Source organism: Psammomys obesus, unplaced genomic scaffold (assembly GCF_907164565.1).
Source record: "Psammomys obesus unplaced genomic scaffold, mPsaObe1.curated_primary_1811, whole genome shotgun sequence".
Taxonomy (NCBI): Eukaryota; Metazoa; Chordata; class Mammalia; order Rodentia; family Muridae; genus Psammomys; species Psammomys obesus.
Window position 1 is genome coordinate 1,719,403 of NW_026596073.1, and position 22,638 is coordinate 1,742,040.

General features: G+C 37.5%; 1 protein-coding gene across 3 annotated transcripts in view; it reads right to left on the minus strand.

Annotated features, from left to right (window-relative positions):
• Ptprq (protein tyrosine phosphatase receptor type Q) overlaps window positions 1-13,243 on the minus strand; it is a 188,109-nt gene extending 174,866 nt beyond the window's left edge. For all 3 annotated transcript variants that reach the window (XM_055626210.1, XM_055626209.1, XM_055626211.1), the window contains exons 1-7: window positions 13,143-13,243; window positions 12,699-12,810; window positions 11,804-12,030; window positions 9,510-9,579; window positions 4,798-4,997; window positions 3,532-3,781; window positions 1,780-1,908 (exon numbers count right to left, since the gene is read on the minus strand). In XM_055626210.1, the coding sequence (XP_055482185.1) occupies window positions 1,780-1,908; window positions 3,532-3,781; window positions 4,798-4,997; window positions 9,510-9,579; window positions 11,804-12,030; window positions 12,699-12,810; window positions 13,143-13,199 (1,045 nt within the window). In that variant the 5' untranslated portion in view covers window positions 13,200-13,243. The remainder of the gene's footprint in view (window positions 1-1,779; window positions 1,909-3,531; window positions 3,782-4,797; window positions 4,998-9,509; window positions 9,580-11,803; window positions 12,031-12,698; window positions 12,811-13,142) is intronic.
• Between the last annotated feature and the right edge of the window lie 9,395 nt (window positions 13,244-22,638).

The following is a 22,638-nucleotide window of genomic DNA, read 5'->3' on the forward strand; positions in this document are numbered from 1 at the left end:
TGTGTGTGTGTGTGTGTGTGTGTGTGTGTGTGTGTGTGTGTGTGTGTGTGTGTGTGTGTGTTTGCCCTGGGGCCAGGTATAGAGGATGAACCATCTTTTACTTTTAGGAACATCACGTATTTCTGATCTTTACAAGCAAAAGTTACTTTAAAATGAGTCTATTCACCTGAAGCCTACCATAGACATTTCACAAGAAAAGAATTTGGAACTTTAAGTTATGTAGTGCTTTAAAATAAACAACAATATGGGAACTTGAGTTATTTGATCATTGTTTGAACTAAACTTTCACAGGAACTATGGGATCTTATATTCGGTAAAAAATTTTATGATTTTATTTACCTGTAGAAATCAGAAGTACTCTGCTTACCTCTGAAAGGAGGCTTCTTTTTTTTTTTTAATTATCCTCATTTATTACAATTTATTCAATTTGTATCCTGGATGTGGCCTCCTCCTTCTCTCTTCTCGCCCTATGCCCCTCCCCTAGTCTACTCATAGGGGAGGTCCTCCTCCCCTTCTACTTGACCCTAGTCTATCAGGTCTCAATCAAAACTGGTGGCATTGTCTTCCTCCGTGGCCTGGAAAGACTGTACCCTCTGGAGAGAGGTGATCAGATAGCCTGTCACTGAATTCATGCCAGAGACAGCCCCTGCTAGCTTTACTAGGGAACACACTTGAAGACTGAGTCTATGCGCTACATCTCAGCCAGGGTTTTAGGTCCTTCTCATGTATTGTCCTTAGCTGGGGTATTTTTTTTTATTTTTTTATTTTTATTTTTTTGGTTCTGTTGGTCTCCTTTTGGAACTCCTGTCCCCTCCAGGTCTTCCCCCTCTTTCATAAAATTCGATGCATTCTGCCAAAAGTTTAGCTTGAGTCTCAGCCTCTGTTTTGATACCTCTATCAGTAGAGTATTTCAGAGGCTGTCTGGGGTAGTTTCCTGTCCTGTTCCCTGTCTTCTCCTGCTGCCAATGTCTATTGTGTTTGTCCTTCTGAATGAGGATTGAGCATCTTCCCTAGGGTCTTCCTTGTTGGTTAGCTTCTTTAGGTGTATAGATTTTAGTATGTTTATCCTATATTATAAGTCTAATAACTACTTACGAGTGAGTTTACGGCATATATGTCATTATGTTTCTGGGTCACCTCACTCAGGATGATCTTTTCTAGTTCCCACCATTTGGCTACAAATTTAATGGCTTCCTTGTTTTTAATAGCTGAGTACTAAATGTACCATTGTATAAATGTACCATAATTTCTGTATCCATTCCTCCAGTGAGGAATATGCCCAAAAGATAACCCACCATTCAATAAGGACAGTTGCTCAACTATGTTCATAGCAGCTTTATTTGTTCATAGCAGCCAGAATCTGGAAACAACCTAGACAATCCGATTCTTAAGTCCTGCTTGTTTATAAGATGGAGAATTTGTTAACATTTAAGGCTACCAATATAATTTAGAGAAACATTTTCACAGCAGATTTAGGTTCATAATAGCATTGCACAGAGTACAGATATTCCTCATAAGATGGTGATTATGAATGGGCAGCTTCTTCTACATGGAAACCTGATTCATCATAGTCTAAACTTAATGTTTTTAAAATAGAAACAACACTTTAACATTTCTATACTAATTTGTGGTTTTAAACAGAAGATTTAAAGGACTTGATTTCCTTATGAATTTTCTGTTTTCTATCTCAATTTCAAAAATTTGTTTCTTTTTACAGTTAAAAGTTATCTGTATATTTCGTAGGTTTCATTCTAAAAGGTAAAATTGACTAAATCTTACCTGATGGTCCATATAATTCAACTCTGTAACTAAACTTCCCTGTTACAATAGTTGGTGGGTCCCATGATATTGAAAAGGCTTTTCCAGTGACATTGCCTGTTATACAGTTTTGTGGTGGTCCTTCAGGCACTGAAATCATTATAGAGAAAATAAATATATAATACATGTTAAGATAAAGAGATACCATGTTAAAATCAAATAGTGCACTATGAAGTATAAAAAAAAGACACTAAAACAAAGTATTTTATCATAAAAATATTTCATCATGGAAAAATAGAATAGTCTAGAACTGAACGATTTGAATATGACATATAAAATGATCAGATTAACCTCTATTCACAGTTTTCTAAATGTACTTGGCACTGTATATGATGGTACAATGTGCTCTATTCTTGACATTACTGTAATATAATCTTTGCCAATGTCATATTGTCCTAATGTCACTATATGCATATTACTTACATATGGCCACATATAATACATATAGTATTATATATTATAATATTATATATTATAATATCATATATTTATTCAACCAATGTGGCTATTTGGCTTGAGAAATAAATATATAATGAGCACACAGGTGGAGAGGTCAAGAAATAAGCCTCAAAATTAGGTCCAGTGAGCTTTACTTTTTTACATCAGTATTTGTCTTTGCTCTAAGAAGAGATGAATAATGTGCAAATAGGATATTTAAAGATAATAATGGGAAGACAAAAACTAACAATGACATTTAAAATTTGGAACATATTAAATGTGTTTGCATATATTATTTTTGCTTTGTTGAAATGGACAACCCTGAATATTTACTCAAAATTCTTGTTCAATAAGTTTTATTTTAAATGACTGCCATGAAATTATTTATGTTTTGTATGGGCTACAAAGGAAGTATTAACAATGATTCACACAAAGTTATTTAAATCAAGAAAATAATAATTTCAAACCAATGTATGAAGGAAAATAGTAAGACCTGACATATGTCTTAGGACAAAAAGATAATATTCTTTAGTGAGATTACCTTACCAATAACTTCCAGCATCCTCAAAAATTATCAGTCATATCTGGTGCTGTTACTATGTTACAATATACATATCAGATATTGTATTACTATGCATGCATGCCAAAATGTCAGGTCATATTATGTTCATAATATCTATACTAATATCCTATGGTACTTTATAAATATCCACCTAAACACATGTATAAATTATACTTAGAAATATGACTGCTTAAAAATTAATAGTGATAATAATGTCTAATGTACTTATTCAATTGTACAGCCCCAACAATCAGAAGGTTGTATCAAGGACCCTATTTTTCAAGCAAGAAAAATTCTGTGCGTGAAGATATAAGTAGTTACATATTTAGCTGCTGCTATCATGTGACACTAAAATGCTGATCAGCATTAGCTCTGCTGTTTCGGGTAGTAATCTCATACATCTGGTAATAACAATGCCAATGAAAAAGTCTATAGATAACTAAGACTCATTGGAAGAAAGAGTTGCAGAGGTCATGGATTAATAAATGCCATTCATACTAACAGAAGAATTCCCTCAAGGTTTTTTCCCCCCATTTTAGATGTTTAGTTTAGCACTGAAGCTATTGCCAGTGGATGCCTATTATCTATTGTGGGAGAAAGAATTACTTGAAGGAAAGTAAGGTTGACAGCAAAAAAGAAGTATAGACAGAATGAAAAATTATTCTATAATCTACTACACCATTTTCTCTTTTTCTACCAAAATCAAATTGTACCTGATTCCGGTGTCCTAACAATGGTACTGTCAATATACCCTGCTTCGGTTGTGACAGCTGAAACTTCGAAGAGATATGTTGTATAGGGTCTCAAGTGAGTCACCACGAAACTGATGGGTTCTTTCCACACAGAGCTGATCTTACTTCGTGCCAATGTGCTAGATGAATGTGTAGCGCGAAGTGGAGGTGTGACTCTACCAAGGGTAGGAGAGGGGCTGGTGGTACTCCACAGAAAAGACTCACTGTTCTCCTAGGGAGGGAAGGAAACCGCAGTGGGAATACTCACAGTATTTCTAAGTAGACATAAAGAACATGACCCATTTTTTTTCTTTATAACATTATTGTTTATATTTCTTTCTTCCTGATGTCACTTCTCAAATGTGTGAGAAATTTAGCAAATTGAGTTTCAGAAGAATATGCTAGATTTCAATTGTAGTCTCTAATATCTATAATATTAGGACGGAATATATCTGTTTTATTCATTGTACTTTAATCTTGAAATCCTACATAGAATTTAGAGTAGCATAAAATGAAAACAAAACAACAGCTAAAACATCAGTAAGAATTTCTAAAATTTATTTTAACCCAATAGAGAAAGGGCATAAAATAATTTCAATTTATGTTCCTAATTATTTCTACCATTTTTAGACATATTACTCAAATAAAACAAAACAACAGCAAAAGTTACCTTTCCAGGTATTAAAGTGTGCGTGCATATATATATGTGTGTGTGTTCAAAGTGAATAATTTGAAACAGAAGATTTTTGAGACTTTACTAAACAAATAGCTTTGCTTGGCTGTTTCTCATTAAGTAGTGCCATTGTAAAATAAAATTACAACAATAATCTGGGAAGGGCGGTTGAAGGCCTACCATAGTACTTCTAAGGATTTCACATCAATGACAAGAATGACAATACTTCCAGGAGGTACATCCTCCTGTTACATAAGGACTTACAGCCTCTACCCCAGTAGAGGAATGATACTTTCACATATCAGGGACTCATAAAGTGTTCCCACAACTGGAACTCCCAGCCCACCACATAGATCGCCCTATGTCCTTCCTCCGCTGCTGGACCTAATGCTGCCCCCATTTATGAAGTCTTTTGAACTCTGCCTTATCGATGGTCTCTTCCCATTTTTCATCACACCCCTGAAATACAGTTCCACATAGCATAACACGATGGCCCAAGATTATAAAGTATGAAAATTTGGAGAGGTGAACTTGATGGCAGTTTTGGCGTGTGAGATGTATTGCAATGTACTCACATTACACTCAGGCAATTTCCCAGACAAAATGTCTTCTACTTTAATGGACACATCTTTCACTACTACGCCACTTCTGGCGTGTTTGACACTGATCTTGAAGCTGGTGATTTTGCCATTTGGCTGCCGAGGTAAATACCAAATCAAGTTTACTGCAGAATAGTTGAGAGCTTCTACTGTGAGATTGACCACTTTTCCTGGAGCTGGGGTTGGAGGAACAGGGAAACTGTTGTAAAACCTAAAGTGCTATTTACATTCTTTAGGGATATTAACTTCCCACATAATACAAAATTAAATATGTAATACCTTGAATAAAACCAAGCTTCAACCTAAATATACATTTTTATTTGTTTTGCCTTAATTTTTTCACCAAATGGATTTGAACCATATGTACATATTTCAGAATTACTGGTTCAACACATCCATTCATTCAATGAAGCATTTCAAATACACATGGAAACTTTTTCAGTCAGTAGTTTTTTTTTTAAATATACAAACAAATATTGGCTAAAATTTACTTCCTCAAATATTTTGGAATTATATAAGTACTTCAGACTTTGGAAATTTTGATGAATTCAAACTAGTAGCCAAAATACACAAAATTCCTCTCTGAAAATTTATAAATATCTAGTGCCTAACATCAAGAGGATAGATATACAAATATATGAGTCTTTTATTTTGCGTTTTATACATCCTCAAAATCAACTTTCCCCAAATTTCTTACTATAAATGATTATCTATAATGATAATCTGCATGTTTAGTTTCAGGGAAAACTGTTGCATCAGAGTGTAAAGAAATTGTGTACAAAACTACTAAAAATAATTTAGTGCTTCTAAACTGCCTTCTGTTTGTTTGTTTTTATTTTTATTTATCCTTTTTTAAACTTTTATTAATTTTACTTTATTCACTTTGTATCCCCCCCACAACCCACCCTCCTCCCCTCCTAATGCCACCTTACTTCTCCCTTCTTCACAATTGCCCCTCCCCAAGTCCACTGATAGGGGAGGTCACCCTCTCCTTCTTTCTGATCTTAGTCTATCAGATCTTATCAGGAGTGGCTGCATTGTCATCTTCTGTGGCCTGGTAAGGCTGTTCCCCCCTCAGGGGAAGGTGATCAAAGAACAGGCCAATCAGTTTATGTCACAGGCAGTCCCTCTTCCCATTACTATGTAACCCACTTGGACACTGAACTGCCATGGGCTACATCTGTGCAGGGGTTCTAGGTTATCTCCATGCCTGGTACTTGGTTGGAGTATGAGTCTCTGGAAAGACCCCTGTGTTCAAATTTTCTGGTTTTGTTATTCTCCTTGTGGAGCTCCTGTCCTCTCCATAAGTCTCAGCATCTGCTTTGATAGTCTGCAGGGCAGAGCCTTTCAGAGGCCCTCTGTGGCAGGTTCCTAACTTGTTTCCTGTTTTCTTCTTCTGATGTCCATCCTCTTTGCCTTTCGGGATGGGGATAGAGCATTTTAGTCAGGGTACTCTCTCGTGATTAGTTTCTTTAGATGTACAGATTTTAGTAGGTTTATACTATATGTCTATATGAGTGAGTATATATCATGTGTGTCTTTCTGCTTCTGGGACAGCTCACTCAGAATGCCTCCCCTATCAGTGGACTTGGGGAGGGGCATGGGTGAAGAAGGGGGAGGGAAGGTGGGATTAGGTGGGGAGGAAGGAAGGTTTATACGGGGATACAAAGTGAATAAAGTGTAACTAATAAAAGTTAAAAAAAAAAAAAAAGCAGAAATACCTTTCAACCACAAGGAGGGTGCAGAGAATAGTTTTGACCCTGAACGTATTTCCTAGGTTATAAAATTAATTACAAGTCATGATCAAATTTTAAGGATACACAAGATAGTTTTCTGATTCTATTGAGTTTTACATAGTTAAAGGTATTTTTCTTTCAACTTTTGAAAACATGGTTTTAGTTAAATAAACTATATTAAAGACAATAAAGACTTCACACAACTCTTCAACAAAAAAAATATATTTATATACCAATGACAGATTGCATACAAATATACACATTTCTAGCTAGGCCTTAAAAGAATTGTAAAAAGGAGGATGAGGGTGTTGGGAGGTAGCACATGCTTTTAATCCCAGTGCTCAGGAGGCAGAGGCAGGCAGGTCTCTGAGTTTGAGGCTAGCCAGGTCTACAGAGGGAAGTCCAGGACAGCCAGGGCTACAAGGAGAGACCCTGTCTAAAAAAAAAAAAAAAAAAAAAAAAAAAAAAAAAAAGAAAGAAAGAAAGAAAAAATGTTGTAAAGAAATGATCAAATCAATAGAATTTATAAAGGTAAGCACATCCTTGTTATACCACAGTAAGTCACAAACAGTAATCAAATAACAATATGTTAAATCTGCTAAACAACCTTCCCTGAAGAAAGATGTTTGTGTTAACCTGTTTCAACATTATTTTGCTTCAATGAAATATTTCCAGAGTATTTTCCTTTCTTGTCAGGTTCCATCATGTTCAAAGACTAATCCTGGTTCTCTTTTTAGAGAGGTACCTTTCTCTGTTTAAATACTCTACTTCCAAATTACATGCACCAGTGTAGGGAGACTCCACAAATCTTGATCCAACTTCAGGTTTTCTATAAAGTACCAAAAGTCCAACCTATCAAGACTTTTCACCTGTATGGACATAGGCTTCCACAGTTTTTGGTTTTGAGTTTGTTTTTCTGTTTTGTTGGTTGTTTTTTCCTGGAGTTTTTTGTTTGTTTGTTTGTTTGTTTGTTTGTTTTTGCTACATTCCTATTTAAGAATCAAGGTATAAATTTTCCTTTGAATATCTGAAATAAGTTTTACCTTTACTTAAAAAAAAGAAAAGCTCCCTAGAGAATTAAATGATGGGATTGTAATGTTGGACAGAATAATACTCTGTCAGCTCAGTATCACTGATTAATATGTACATTCTTCTCTCAAGACTACTTTTTCATAATAAACAAATTTCTCCTCGTTTAATTATTGCATATCCAGTGCATTCTGTAGAATTTAACATATCTTAAGCCAGTAACTTGACTGCTGAATTAGCGACATATTTTTTTTTTCCTTTGTAGCCTTTGCTGTCCTGGACTTGCTTTGTAGACCAGGCCGACCTAGAGCTCACAGAGATCTGCCTGTCTCTTCCTCCCCAATGCCTGGGACCACCATACTCAGCTCACATTTTTTTTTCCTATTTTGAATGTTGTATCCTTTTTAGATATCAGGACCCATGCCAAATTACACTCAGCAACTGGGGCAATTTGACACATAGGTGTGTGTGTGTGAGTGAGTGTGTGTGTGTGTGTGTGTATCATTCATAATTGAAAATCATAGAAAATATTATATAGCCATATAATTTCCCTGGCTTATTAACTCACATATTCGTTTATCTTATTATCTTATTTCATTAGAGTATAAGATTCTGTGGTAAATATTTGTTAGTTGGAGATACTATTAACTAATTAACTGTTTTTCTGTAAATTTACTTGATTCTAATTGGATTCTAAGGTATTTTGGTCATCTGAGGAAGAAATGAAAATGGTTTGAACATCAAGATTTGCAGTATGTATTAAGACCCTGGATAAATTTTATAAAAGTGCTGGCAGGAGTTGCTGATAGATTTAGACATTACATTACTAAAGATGACGTCAGGCTTCCTCTTAGCCACAGGAAGAAGGGAAATGTGTAAACTGGTTTGATAATGGCTGAGTGTTACAGGATTATATGTTAATCACTGAAGTCTGTATTTTCATGTCTAAAGTCACAAAATGCTTCTATCACCGGTGCTATTAGGAAAAAAGATCTAAGCTTATATGCAAAAAGCCTATTATATCACTATATAGTCACAGGAATGCATGGAAAGTAAAAAGATGAGCCACCAATGTACCAAAATATTCATGAAGGGGTTATATAAATTGGCCATGGTGGCACCTACTTGTAAGCTCAGGAGCCAGGACCCCCCTGAGGAAGATCCTCAGTCTAAAGTAAGCCTGGATGGAATACTGATTTCAAGGCTAGCCTAGGATGCAGAGAAAGAACTTTACTTAAAATAAATAAATTAAATTAAAATAGAACTTGTCCGACATGGTAATAAATCTTTTTTATTCTATTTTTCTTGTGCTTTCAAATGTTCTGCTCTCAAGTGATGCTAAATATTTGTGATGATTAAAAAGACCATGCATGGAGATAGTTTAGAACCCTTGCACAAGTGTAGCCTATGGCAGCCCAGTCTCCAAGTGGGTTGCCTATTAAAGGGAATAGGGACTGTCTCCGACAGGAACTCAGTGGCTGGCTCTTTGACCTCCCCACCCCCAAGGGAGGAGCAGCCTTACCAGGTCTCAGAAGAGGACAATGCACCCAGTCCTGATGAGAACTGATAAGCTACAGTCAGAGGGAAAGGGAGGAGGACCTCCCCTATCAGTGGACTTGGGGAGGAGCATGGGAGTAAATGAGGAAGGAAGGGTGGGATTGGGACAGGACGAGGGAGGAGGCTACAGATGGGATACAAAGTAAATAAACTGTAATTAATAAAATAAATAAATAAATAAATAAATTTTTTAAAAGAAAATGTTTTTTCAGAATACTTTTACTGTTCCAAATAAACTAAAAGGAATTTAAAGGCCATTTTCAATCATTTTATACATTTTGTGTCATATATTCATTACATTCCAATTTTTAAATAGACAAAGCTCATGATTAGATTAATTTAGAATTAGTGACTTAGGAAAATTACCACTTTCTGCAGTTTGGAAAAGAAATGGGTCACTAAACACTCCAATGCCGGCACTGTTTTCAGCAGCAACCTGAAACAGATCAGAGTTTTAACACACAGAATCTTAAATAATACAACTTTCACTTTCCTGCAAAGTATGTTCTAAAAGGATCTTCTTGTAATCCTTATATCCCTTAACTAGAAAGCAACGTGCAGGGCGTGTTCATATCATCAAACTAGGAACTAGTCTGGCCAACATCATTTAGATTAAAAAAAACAACAACAACAACTGGGGTGAGAGAAGTCAGAATGCTTGGTCAGGCTTATACTGGAAATAATGGTACAACATGAATTCAGTTGAAATACATATTCCAAGCTCCGTCTTCATCTGCTTTATGTACTGTACATAGGTGTGATTATGCATACGGCATCAGATCTTAAGGTTCACACTCTGTAATCGGGCAACGGAGGACTCGGAAAAAGTGTAAGCAAAAACTGAGTAGGCTCTATGAACAACATAGAGTACAAAGTCAGGACCTGACAGACACAAAACTCCTCTATTTGTGTGACTTAGTGGGGGCAGAGCAGTAGGCAGAGAAGACACCGTAAAGGACATTAAATCCCCTAAGCTTTTACAAAATGCCGTGAGTGGAAACCCACAATCTTGCTGTGGTTGTTCTTCCACTTGCCAGATGGGAAACTTTAGATAATTTGCTTAAGTCTTCTAAGGTACACGTTCTTCTCATATTTAACTGGGAATAATAATTTACCTATGTCACGGGGTTTTTCCAAGACGAACTGAAATAATATACATAGACCACATAACAGGCTTCCCCCGTAGGTGTTACTTATACTGGAGATATCAAATGGACCATGCCAAATTCCCTTTGGAATTCATCAATGGCTAACATTTATTTGAAGAAAGCAAATGTCACAACAGTGATTTATGAAGTGTGAGATGAAACATAGACTAGAGGCTTCTTAACCATCCTGAAATAAGAGAATTCAGAGAAATAAAAGGCAAACTCATAAAAATAGATCTAAGCAGAACTAGTCTGGGCAAATTGACTTTCTCTCAAAAATAATTTCTTACATCTCATTAAATTTAGTGTTCATTTCCTACACGCAGGAGTAAATTTTGCAATACCAGTTAACCTAAATATGTGCATGTTATAGAAAATGTATTTTTGCAGTTCTCAGGTGTCAAATCCTTTCCAACACAATCTCTTTTGTACTGTTTTATCATTAAGAAAGGCCACCACAGTTAGTAAGGCCACACACTCAGCTCTTACAATTTTCTTCTGAATGCTCCCCATTCTTCAAGACTAAAAGAAAAACATGGATGTTGGGGATGACAAGATGGCTCAGAAGGTAAGGGTACTTGCACCATGTCTGAAAACCTGAATCAGAGCTCTGGAATCCATGAGATAGAAGGAAGGAATCAACTACCACAAATCGTGCATTGACCTCAACACGTGGCCAATTGCATGATGGCATGCACATCCCCAAGCAGCACAGCAAACAAACATTTCCTAACAAGAAAAGCTGTGCATGGTAAGTTGGAAATAGCTTTCTTTGCTTTCTCATCTGCAAACGTTATGGCTCCCTCCTATTACAAGTATTCCTATTTACTCTAACATCTGTAAGTCCATCTTTATTTAATACTCAAATACAACATTAAATCACAAACAGTTAACATTATAAAGTATCACACACTTTTACAAACACCAAAGAGAGTGAGAGCGCAGTAAGTATTTTTTGAGTGAAACAGAATTGAACTCATTACTTTTGGTAAAACGGTTTCTTCAAAGGATTTCAATCTATTATCTAAAAGTTAAGTATTGTACACCCATGTTCAACAGAGTTAGAAAAAAATAAGCCCGAAGTTTAAGTCTGATTAAAAAGAACAGTCTTTTAGTCTGGGGTTTGGATCAGTGGTTGAGGATTTGCCTAGTATGCATGAGTCTCTGAGCTCCATCCTTTCACAGCAAAACATTTAAATTTATTAACAAATTGCATGTAGCATTTTCACTTTGAAACCTAAAGCACTTACTTTAAGCAATTTGCTTTTGATAGCAGAAATTTAGCTGAAGCGTTTTAAAAATAATTATATATGTAAACATGTATATACATAGAGATGAAGAAAGATCACAGTACTTCACCAGGTTTTACATATGCGTTTGAATCTTGAACAACTTGTCACTCCGGTCACCCAGTGCTTCCAGCTAGCAGACTTGCTTGGTGGGCAAAAACTCTTCCACTTTTCCCATGGATTTACTGTGCTAACACCAAGTACACACTCACGAAATATTTACCTTAATCTCATATGTTGTTCCAGGATTAAGGTTAGTGAGAAGAACCTCCAAACTATCCGGCTTTGCTCTCGCTCGGGTGTATGCTGTCTGCATCCACGGGCACACTTCCTTGTATTTAATAACGTAAGATATGATCCTTCCATTCGGGTTATGTGGAGTATTCCACGACAGAAGAATCCCAGCAGATCCAACTCTCTCCCCGGCTAAGAAGACTGGAGGCCCCGGTTCTATTTTTTTTTTAAATGCATGTTATTAAATCACAAGACAATCACTCTCTTTCCACCAAAATAAAAAAGAGACATTTGTAAACATAAATTTTTGAAGTTCCCAGAAAACAGTGTAAATTTAATCTTCCTAGACTTTGATATATACATGTATATATATATCATAAATATATAGTCATATATATACATATATATATGACTAAGAAATAAATTCTTTGAGGTAACACCACATTCTTTTGTAGAAAATAGAATGCTACTAAGCACTACATGCAAATACACTTTGATGCCAAGCTGTTTTTGAAAAGCTTTGTTAATACAAGGCATACCTGTAAGAACTAAGAAAACAAGAAACAGCCTTACAAACTGAATAATCTTTTCTTAATGAGAATAGTGAGTTTGTTTTCTTGGTTCTAACAATTTGAATGTCACCATTAACAGTCTCTCTGATCCACTTCACAAACAAAGATAATTACGTTTTCTCTTTGAAAATAAAGAAAGCAAGATTGTCCTCAGAAGGCAAATTCTGAACATTTTTCTTGCTATTCCATCTCACTTTGATTACTCTATACTGATTTCACACACATAATGAAAATGGCTGCCAGGGTTACTATTTCTATTCAACAGTTAAAATGACTAAATGAACTTAATAGTAAGTTAAAACATGCACTTACTGGTCACATTTGTTGTCACTGTTCTACTCACTGGCGAGCTAAAAGTTGTAGCAGAAATTGAAGGAAGCGTTATATCATACCCCGTGTCATAAACAGTATTGGAAACATCAACCTAGAATGCCGAAAATAAATACCATGTTATTTCTGAAAAGCAAATTGAAATAATAAATATATCATTATTTAAAAAGTTAACACTTTTTACACAACTGTACTGTTCAAAATAGCAAAAACAAAGTTTCATACCACTATAAAATATGAATTTGTTACATAACTGTTTCCTAACTTAAAATAAAATGAAAACTTATAAAATATCCTGTGTTATCAAACCCTAAATCAATATTTCTACCTATGCCAGCCCTGTGTCAACAAGGAAACACTAACATGTTCAAAACATCTACAGCCTCTGACTTAGCCCCTTCTTTCTTAAGAGAACATATAAAATACCTGTGTCTCTGAAGTTCCAATGAAAAGGAAAAGAAAAAAGAAAAGAAAATCCATCATTTTTACATTTTTCAGGCAGTAGAATTACATTGATGGCTCTAAAGAGAAACGTCGCCTGCATTAATGATTTAAAGCCAGATCCTCCTGGCAAGTACACAATTAATGAGCCAGGATTACTCAATAGCTCGGCCCTCTCTTTGTTAAACTATTCATGAACTCTTGGATGGATGGCTGTAGGTTCAGTGCATACACAGACACACACACACACACACACACACACACGCACACGCACACAGAGAGAGAGAGAGAGAAGACACAGAGAAGGAGAGAAAGAGAGAGAGGTGGCTCAGATAAAACCCAAATAAGCTCAAACTTACATTCATTAATTTGACACCGATGGTTTTTGTCTGCATCTTAGCCTTTTAAAAACCACTCAAGGAAAAATTATCAGTTAAAGAGTTTCATACAGAAATTTCCTGCCAGGACCAAATAAGTACATTTAGTCTGATCAAGTGAAGGCATGAAAACTATACATGATACTCTCCACCTCCAAGATCTGTGAGTAATGAAGCCACAGCCAGGAATAAGACAATCCACTACACGCCTCACAGCAGGCTCCGATGCAGAGAACACCGTCTCGTCGACAAAGTGAAGCCTTTACAGTTCTTGGGTTTTTCCAGTTCTGATACTGAAAAACAGAAGTTCAAATGCAGATGTTTTCTTAAATGTTGCACAAAAAGAAAAAAGAGCCTACAGTTGTATTTTTTAATTAATCAAATTGTTAGAAAATAATGACTCCTAAGTTACACTTAAGCACGGATGTTAAGAAAGTTTATCTTCAGTGATATCTACTTAATTTTTAAATATAATTATGAAAACTAGCATATGAATTTATTTTTGTTACTTGGACATTCCTTAGTAAATATCGTTTATTGGTTAATCTACCTGATTTTTTTTTTTTAGTTTATCTTCTATTTTAGCATTGAAGTCATTTTAAAATTCATTGTTGACTACCTGATTGACTAGTAGTATTCCACAGAAGAAAACTGGGGGAAATGTGACCAAAATAAATACATTTCTGATTAATTTAGGTATATGTTTTCTTAAGTCAGCTTTAACACTGGAATAAATTATTTTTAAATAATTAGTTTTTATTGATTACAATTTATTCACTTTGTATCCCAGCTGTAGCCCCTCTTTCATTCCCTCCCAATCCCATCCTTCCTCCTTCTTCCCCTCCCATGTCCCTCTCCAAGTCCACAGAAACAGGAGGTCCTCCTCCCTTTCCCTCTGACCCTAGCCTATCAGGTCTCATCAGGACTGGCTGCATTGTCCTCCTCTGTGGCCTGGTAAGGCTGCTCCCCCTTCAGAGGGAGGTGATCAAAGAACCAGCCAGTGAGGTCCTGTCAGAGAAACCACGGAGGAATGCCACATGCTGACTTGCTCATTTGCTCCCTCACTTTTTAATGGTTAGCTAGTTTTCTTACAGAGCCCAGGACCACATGCCCAGAAAATAGCACCATCTATAGTAGGAAGAGCCCAATTACATCAATTAAGACAAAACCTTCCTAAAAATGGTCGAAAAAATGTGCTAGACAAAGAAAGATGGAATAACCAAGAAAATACAGAGCGTTTCTGACATTAAGTCAGATGGTTATTAGGCCATATAAGAAATTATACAATTGTTTCCCCCTAAAGCAATGGAGACAGTTTTAAGCAGAAAAGCAACAGCTTAACCTACTTTGATTGTTTTAAAGAGTGCTTTGGACTATCACATATGAATTGCAGAGTTATAAAAAGTGGAAGGGTAGCTAAGTAATCGGTTCTGTGGGAACCTGAGCAAAGACAAGCTGAAGAGAGCTGTATCTGGAGTATGGCTTGAAGACTGGATTCCCTGAGAAGACTTTGCCGAAGTCAGCCTATGAGTCAATGTCCATGGAATTTAATATTCCAGATGTAACAAAACAGAAAGCAAAGATACTGTTACAATTTCATTATTTTATGAATGATAATCGAAATATCGAAAGAAAAAATTACTGGAGTTTTAAGAAAAAAACAAAACAAAAACAAAAAACAGCACCATGTTAACTTGCTTGGGGCTAGCCAAAGGGATTCTATGCTCAAAAGTTTTTCCTAGATGATAATTTACCAGAACTTAATCCTTAGTGACTTTGCACATGAAGTGATCAAATATAAATCCTTAAAAGCTAGCCAGGTTTATTTCATTGTAGCAAATTTCTGGGACTGAAATATGTCTCTGAATTCTGTAACTCTGACCAATTAACCTACAATATGAGCTCCATAGGAATTCTTAATTTTCTATGAACTGTATTTAAAGGTAATGAAAAAAAATAAAATTAATTTTACTAAAGCATTTCATTTAAACTAATCCTGAGAACCACTATATATATATATATATAATTATTAATTATTTTATTAATTTCCACATTAACTCTTTGAAATTGTGTGTTGGTTTGACATTTTATGACACATCTGAATTTTGTCTAGTCCGTTTCCAGACTTTGATGGTAACAAGTCACTAATTGCTACATATATAACCATGTAGCCCACAGTAAACCTTGAATTTGTTGGCTTGAAATTTTAAAGTTGAGAGATGATAGAAATATAGTCAGTGCATATAAGAAAACTAATTCAAAGATGTTAAGAATTTCTTTTTATACAACCTTTGAGATCAAATAAAACATTTTTTTAAATGGAAATGTATAGTACCATTGCCAGGGCCTTGGTAAATTCTCACTTCCAAAGAAGATATGCAATGTGGGAAGTGTGGCATCCCTCAAGAGTGCAGCAAATGTTCACACAGATCTATCAAAACATATTAAAAAGTGAGAGATTATCAAGTTTCATTTACATTTCCTATGAAGCAGAACTATATGATAAGCTTCAGATATCATGTTTAAATATTTCTGTGGTTAAACTATATCTTGGACATAATATACTTTTATGTGTGTTAGATAATGTAAGGAAGCTTAAGAAATGCAAAATGAAAAGAACTCATGCAAAGATTGTGATGTACCTTGAACTTGTTTACACTTGCAACAAACAGTTCAAGGAACTATTATTTCCATGTAAAATGGCAAAGAAAGTTGGGTAAGTTTACCCAAATCTCATGTGAATAGGTAAACAGCAGAGCCAAAATTTAGACCCAGGATAATATGTTCAAGTTTTAGTCAACATGGTAGCTGTCATTTCTAACTTTCACACAGAAGTTAACAAATAGAGGCACCTCCTTCAAATCTAGAACAGGGTAGCATTTAGGGAGGACTTTACCACCAAATAGGTTGATCTATCATTCCCCTTTCAAGTTTAAGGTCATCATTTAAGCTTATGAGACAAAATCTAAAAAGTCTTATAACAAGGTATCATATTTTTATCAAGTTCAATTAGCACCCAGAGGGGTGGGTCTTGAATTATCTTATCAGTTCCAACCTCAGAAGACTTGCCAGGAAACCCCAGCAGCACAAAGGAGTAGAACATGATACCATAAGGAAAAGGTAATAAGAGATGACAACAGTGAAGCCAGAGCTGAGTCTGGGTTGTCAGTGCAGATGACAGTGGGAACGATGACCCACAAGGTCCTCCAAATACTTCACGCAAGTTCCTAAGGAGAGAGCCACATATGGACATTGTTAAACACATGTCACTGAAAACTGGTCCATTTCTCATAATCATAGTAAAAACCAGCAACAGAGAGAGTCACATAAATGCACGGCTAGAATACCAACACCCCACAAATACGGTGAAGAGGGTCAATGACTGATAAATGACACACTCCATGCTGTTCTGTGTTTTACATAACCTAGGCCAGGTCATTAAAGTGCTCATGGGAACTCTGAGGATCACCATTGACTTTAGATATTGCCGTTCTGTAATCTGAGAGTTCTAATTTTTTCCATTTTTATTTTTAAATTTTTATTTTTAAATTTACTGAAGGCTAATTACCACTGTCTTCATTCTTCTTCACTCCACCACATAAAAACAATCATATTAATTTCATAAGTTATGTAGACTTGATTTGCTTTGCTTCTGTGTGGTATGAGTAAAAACAGTTTTCTAGGCAGATGTGCTGATCCAACTTCTGGGAAGAGAACTTTCTTACTGAAAGGGGAAACTTGCGAAATCTAGACACAGTTCAGTACAAATTGACTCACAGGTGTCACTAACAACATTCCTTGCTTGTCTGGAGTGGGAAGATGAGGGAAATGAGTAGAATGCTAGGAACCTGAGGTATGGGAGGGACAGAAGTAGAAAGTAGCACACAATTATCCATGGATGTTACTGTCTTCATGAAGTGCCACGTTGAGACACAGTGTCATATTAACACATTAATGAAAGGCAGAAGGAAAAGAATTTCATGTCATCTTATCATAAAACTATGTAACCTCTTAATGGAATTAAAACATACAAAGTTCTCATCTCCAAAAAGGCATATAAAGAATGCGGACCCATCAGGATGCAATTGAAGAAAACATAATTTGTGCCTGACTTGAACTCTCAAAGGGTGTTTGGAAACCTGGGATGATAAATTTTATATGAAGAGGGAAACGATCCCAATTATGCAAGTGCACTTCACTGAGCCACTGGGATATCGCTGCCCAATTCATTAAACTTTAACAGATAATCTCAATGATTGCAAATGGCTCAGATAACCATTGCTAACATAATGTTATCATAACAATAATATGAATTCCAAATAACAATATGCTTCCAAAACAGTCTTTACTTAATAACAGACACATAGTTTTTATACTTTGTATTATATATATTTATATTATCTATATGTTTTATAGTGAGACACCATCGTGTGCTCATGTATTTCATCTAACAATGAATAATTTTAATTGGCCTCAGTGTAACAACTGAAAAGATCATACCATGTGGTACTTGACTTAAAATGTAAACTTGAGGACAGATATACAGAGTAAGAAATGAGAATCCTTTACAATCAACATTAAAAATTCTTGACTATTTGCCTCAGAATACCAGCACTGGATACAAGAATGAAATGAATCATTGTAGGAAGGATGGAGTTTTTCATGAGCAATCTATTATTCAGGATGTCTCTGTCTTGGATGACACTTACAAATGACAAATAGAATGCTCACTCCTGACTTCATGACCTTCCTAATATAGAATATCCTGTCCTCTTTTCCATGAGTTTGAAGCTATGGGTTAGGAAAAGGTCATCTCAAGTTCAACTCTTCTCTAATAATGTCATTCAGAATTAATATCTGCTTTTTGTAATAACCCCCCCCAACATATGTGGAAATCACTGTGCATGTGTGGTTTAGTTACCCAGCAAATACTGAGCACGTTCTAAAAGGGTAATGTGGTTTTAGGACTGATGTTTTGGCGAAACAGAAAGGCTGCTGGTTGAAGGGAAGTTACTTCTACCACTGGTGCCTGCTGAAAAATGACTATGTAAATAAACAAATAAGATAATCAAATCACAGATGCACTGGAAAGAGAGGTTTTATTTAAATTTGACAACCATGGAGGAAGATAAAATTATATTTGAACTGAGAGAGCAATGATAGGGAAAATGTTAATCAAATCCGGATGTGGAATGTCCAAGCAAAGTGAATGTTCTTGTCATTTAAGGGGGATGTGGTTAGATATTTGAGGAACAAAGAAATATAAACAGCTGCTACATAGTAACTAAGCGAGCTGGAAAATTAAATAAAGATCAGTCAGGAGAGGTCTCCGAGTCCATAGTTCAGGTTGTATTTGAAAAGCAAGTGGAAAATTAAAATCCCATTCGATATAAATGGCATGAAAGTTTAAAATAATACTCAACTTTTAGAAGGGAGGTTCAGAGGCCCCTGTGGAAGGCTCCGGTTCTCCTCCCTGTCTTCTCCTACTACTGATGTTTATCCATTAGGGTATCAAAGGACATTCTGAGAATCATAGCCAAACTTTAGGCAGAGTGCAAGAAACCTTATGGAAGAAGGGGGAGATAAAAAGACCTGGAGAGGACAGGAACTCAACAAGGAGAGCAACAGAACCAAAAAAAAAAAAAAAAAAAAAAAAAAAAAAAAAAAAAAAAAAAAAACAGGGCCCAGAGGGCCCTACAGAGACCGATACTCCAACCAAGGACCATGCATAGAGAGGACCTAAACCTGCTCATAGGAAGCCCACAGGCTGCTTAGTTTCCAAGTGGGTACCCTAGTAAAAGGATCAGGGGCTGTCTCTGACATGAACTCAGTGGCTGGCTTTTTGTTCACCTTCCCTTGGCAGGGGGTTGGGGAGAGCCTTGCCAGGCCACAGAGGAAGATGACGCAGTGAGCCCTGATGAGACCTGATAGGCTAAGGTCAGAGAGAAGAGCAGGAGGTCCTCCCCTATCAGTGGTCTAGGGGAGGGACATAGAGGGAGAAGAAGGAGGGTGGGTGGGACTGGGAGGAAGTAGGTGGGGGAGGGGGAAGATACAGCAGAGATACAAAGTGAAAGAGATAGTCCCTATTCCCCTTACTAGGGAACCCATTTGAACACTGAGCTGCCATAGGCTACATGAACACTGAGCTGCCATAGGCTACATCTGAGCAGGGGTTCTAGGCAATATCCATGAATGGTCCTTGGTTGGAGTATCAGTCTCAGAAAAGACCCATGTTCACCCAGATATTTTGTTTCTTTTGCTCTCCTTGTGGAGCACCTGTCCCCTCCAGGTCTTACTATCTCCCCCTTCTTTCATGTGATTCCCTGCACTCTGCCCAAAGTTTGATTATTAGTCTCAGCATCTGCTTCGATACACTGTTGGGTAGAGCCTTTCAGAGGCCCTCTGTAGTAGGCTCCTGTCATGTAGGGGCTCCCCAGGGTTTCCCAGTAGAATCAAATATTCTTAACAAAACTATAGAAAACCCTTTTACAGGTGGGGAACTAAGATCAGAGAATAACTAGTTATATGTAACTAGTTACAGTTCTAGGGTTTGCACTGGGCATAAATCAGAATTCAAAGTAGAGCATCCCTAGCTTGTGACTCTTCCACACAGTCTACCTATATTGTAAAATTACACACGAACTGTCCAAAGATTAGCATATCAAAATTACATCAAACGACCTTTTGTAGCTCTCACCTGGGGACCTAAAAGAAGAAGCTATGAAGAAAAATAGACCACTGCTTTATTCAGTATACAGCTCTGTGACTTTATTGCTAAAAAGGCTAAAGTGTCCACAAGAAAACAACACAAGGAGCGTAGCGTTTGAACATCAATAGTGACAAAAGACATGCCCAAGGAACACAGTAAGGGTTAAAAGAAAGTTTTATGAGTGACTTGTACAAGAACATAACATTTCATATTGATAATATCAGACAGGCTTCAAAAAAGATGTGGGATTTGAGCCGGGCATCAAAGAGTGATTTTTGACACATTTCCACTTTATTTTGAAAAATACATGACAACTGTTACTCTCTGTGGCTAGTCTGTCGGTGACTGCCATTTCCCACCCCTGTTTATTGAGTGTCTCAAATGTTCATGGTGTGAATGTGAAATGTGTTTCTAGTACAAAATGGAAGCCATATTTGAAGTTGTTAATATAAAAAGTGAAGAATACCTCAATAATTTTTATCTTGGTTAACAATTAGAATTTTGCGGATCCTCGAAGATGGCGGCAGCTAGTGCGCAGCTTAGTTGAAGGGGAGAGGACCCGCAACGCGGAAATTGGTGAGTGAAGGGGCTGATCAACCCAGAACAGAGTTTTCTAGACTTCCAAGAAGAAAGAGACTAACCATGATCTGAGTCTTTCTAGAATCAGGTCACGGCAGACTCTTCCGGGAGGAGACACCCCGAGAGGTGATCCCCAGGCACTTCCCCGCACCCAAAACCCTACTCCCTCTTCGGAGGAGGCAGGAGGCAACCAGCAGAATCTGCCACAGACCACACTGTCTGTACCTCAGTCCCAGTGAGAGCTGCAGCTCCCACCAAGAAAAAAAAAAAAAAAAAAAAAAAAAAACCGAGATCAGGGCAGAGAAAACCCAATCCTTTTGGGCACTCCCCCAAACACCACCATAACAAACCCTGCCACGGCGGAGTGGAAGGATAAAGAGGCTCACAGTGGCTTCACAGTGCCCGGACCCCAGTGCTGCCAGCTGCTCCTAGCAAACAAACTTCAACTAGAGATCTAGGACTGTGGTCATTCAACACGTCCTAAGACTCTCCCGGGTCCAGCGCAATAAGGTCTAGCAGCAAGTTCTATCACCAGCGGCCCCCGATTCCTGGCAGAGAAACCCCGGCTCAGGATCCGGACTGAAAAGTCCCAACCCCTTCTGGCACTCCCCTGAGAGCACCACCATAAACTTGCCCTAGCAGAGGGGAAGGTCAGAGGGGAAGGACAGAGAGACAGCCTGCGACAGGACACAGCACCCCCTCTCCAGCTCACCCAGCGGTCCCTAGCAGAGAAACCCAAGCTCTAGATCTGAGGACACTCAACCCTAACTGGTACTCTCCCGGAATCAACAAATATAGGCTCTACCGCCAGGCTGCTTCTGGCAGAGAGATCTGGGCCCGGGATCTGGGATTGAGAACACTCAACCCAACTCTTTCCCATGCTACCCCAGGACCAGCCAAAAAAACCCCTCCTGGCAGAGAGAGAAAGGACAGAGAGGTGGCACACAGGACAGGTGGACACCAAGTCCTGTGGCCACAGTGTCACAGAGCTGACTGTTAGCCTACTCACGCATTTTCCGCAGCAGGACCAAATCAGAGAGTAGAGAGCAAGGGGAACCCCTGTGCATTCCAACTGGTCCTGCAAGGGAGTGAGTGAGCCTTCTAGGGAGAGTTTGCCCCAGACCCAGGGCCTCTCCACAAAAGCAACCAGACAGATCCCTGCCACCCACACCCCTAGTGTGGGCATCATAGGGATTCTTAGGATAGCAACCCCAGCACTGAAGCTTCTGCCTTGTGGGTCCACCAGTGTAATCCAGGTAAACAATCCCTGGATCCCAGACAGAACTGCATACTAGTTTGGCCTATAGGCCACTGCAACAGTCAGAGAATCCTCGAATGCACACTGCGCCTGCTAAAAGCACATGCTAATAGCGCCAGCATCACATTCCTTACTTAGGCAAAACTGAAACCACAACGCACAATCCCAAACCAGTGAACCTCTCTCACCTTTCTGAAAAAACAGTCTAGAAAACAGAAACAGACGATCATAGCCTGAACTACAAACTCGAGGAACAGTGAGGGTTATAAATAACCAGATGGCTAGAGGCAGACGAAAGAACACACCCAACAAAAATCAGGACATAATGACCTCACCAGCAAACCCACAAACCAATGGACACTTCAACTCACTAGATATACAAGAAAACGACCTCAAAACTATGTTTCTCCAGCTATTAGAGGCCCATAAAGATGAAATGAACAAAGCCCTCAGAGAAATAGCAAAAGAAATTGAGACAAAGAGAAAATAAATACAGCTCTTAGAGAAATAACCATGAAAGTTGAGGCAAACAAAGAGGAAATGAACAAAGCCCTCAAA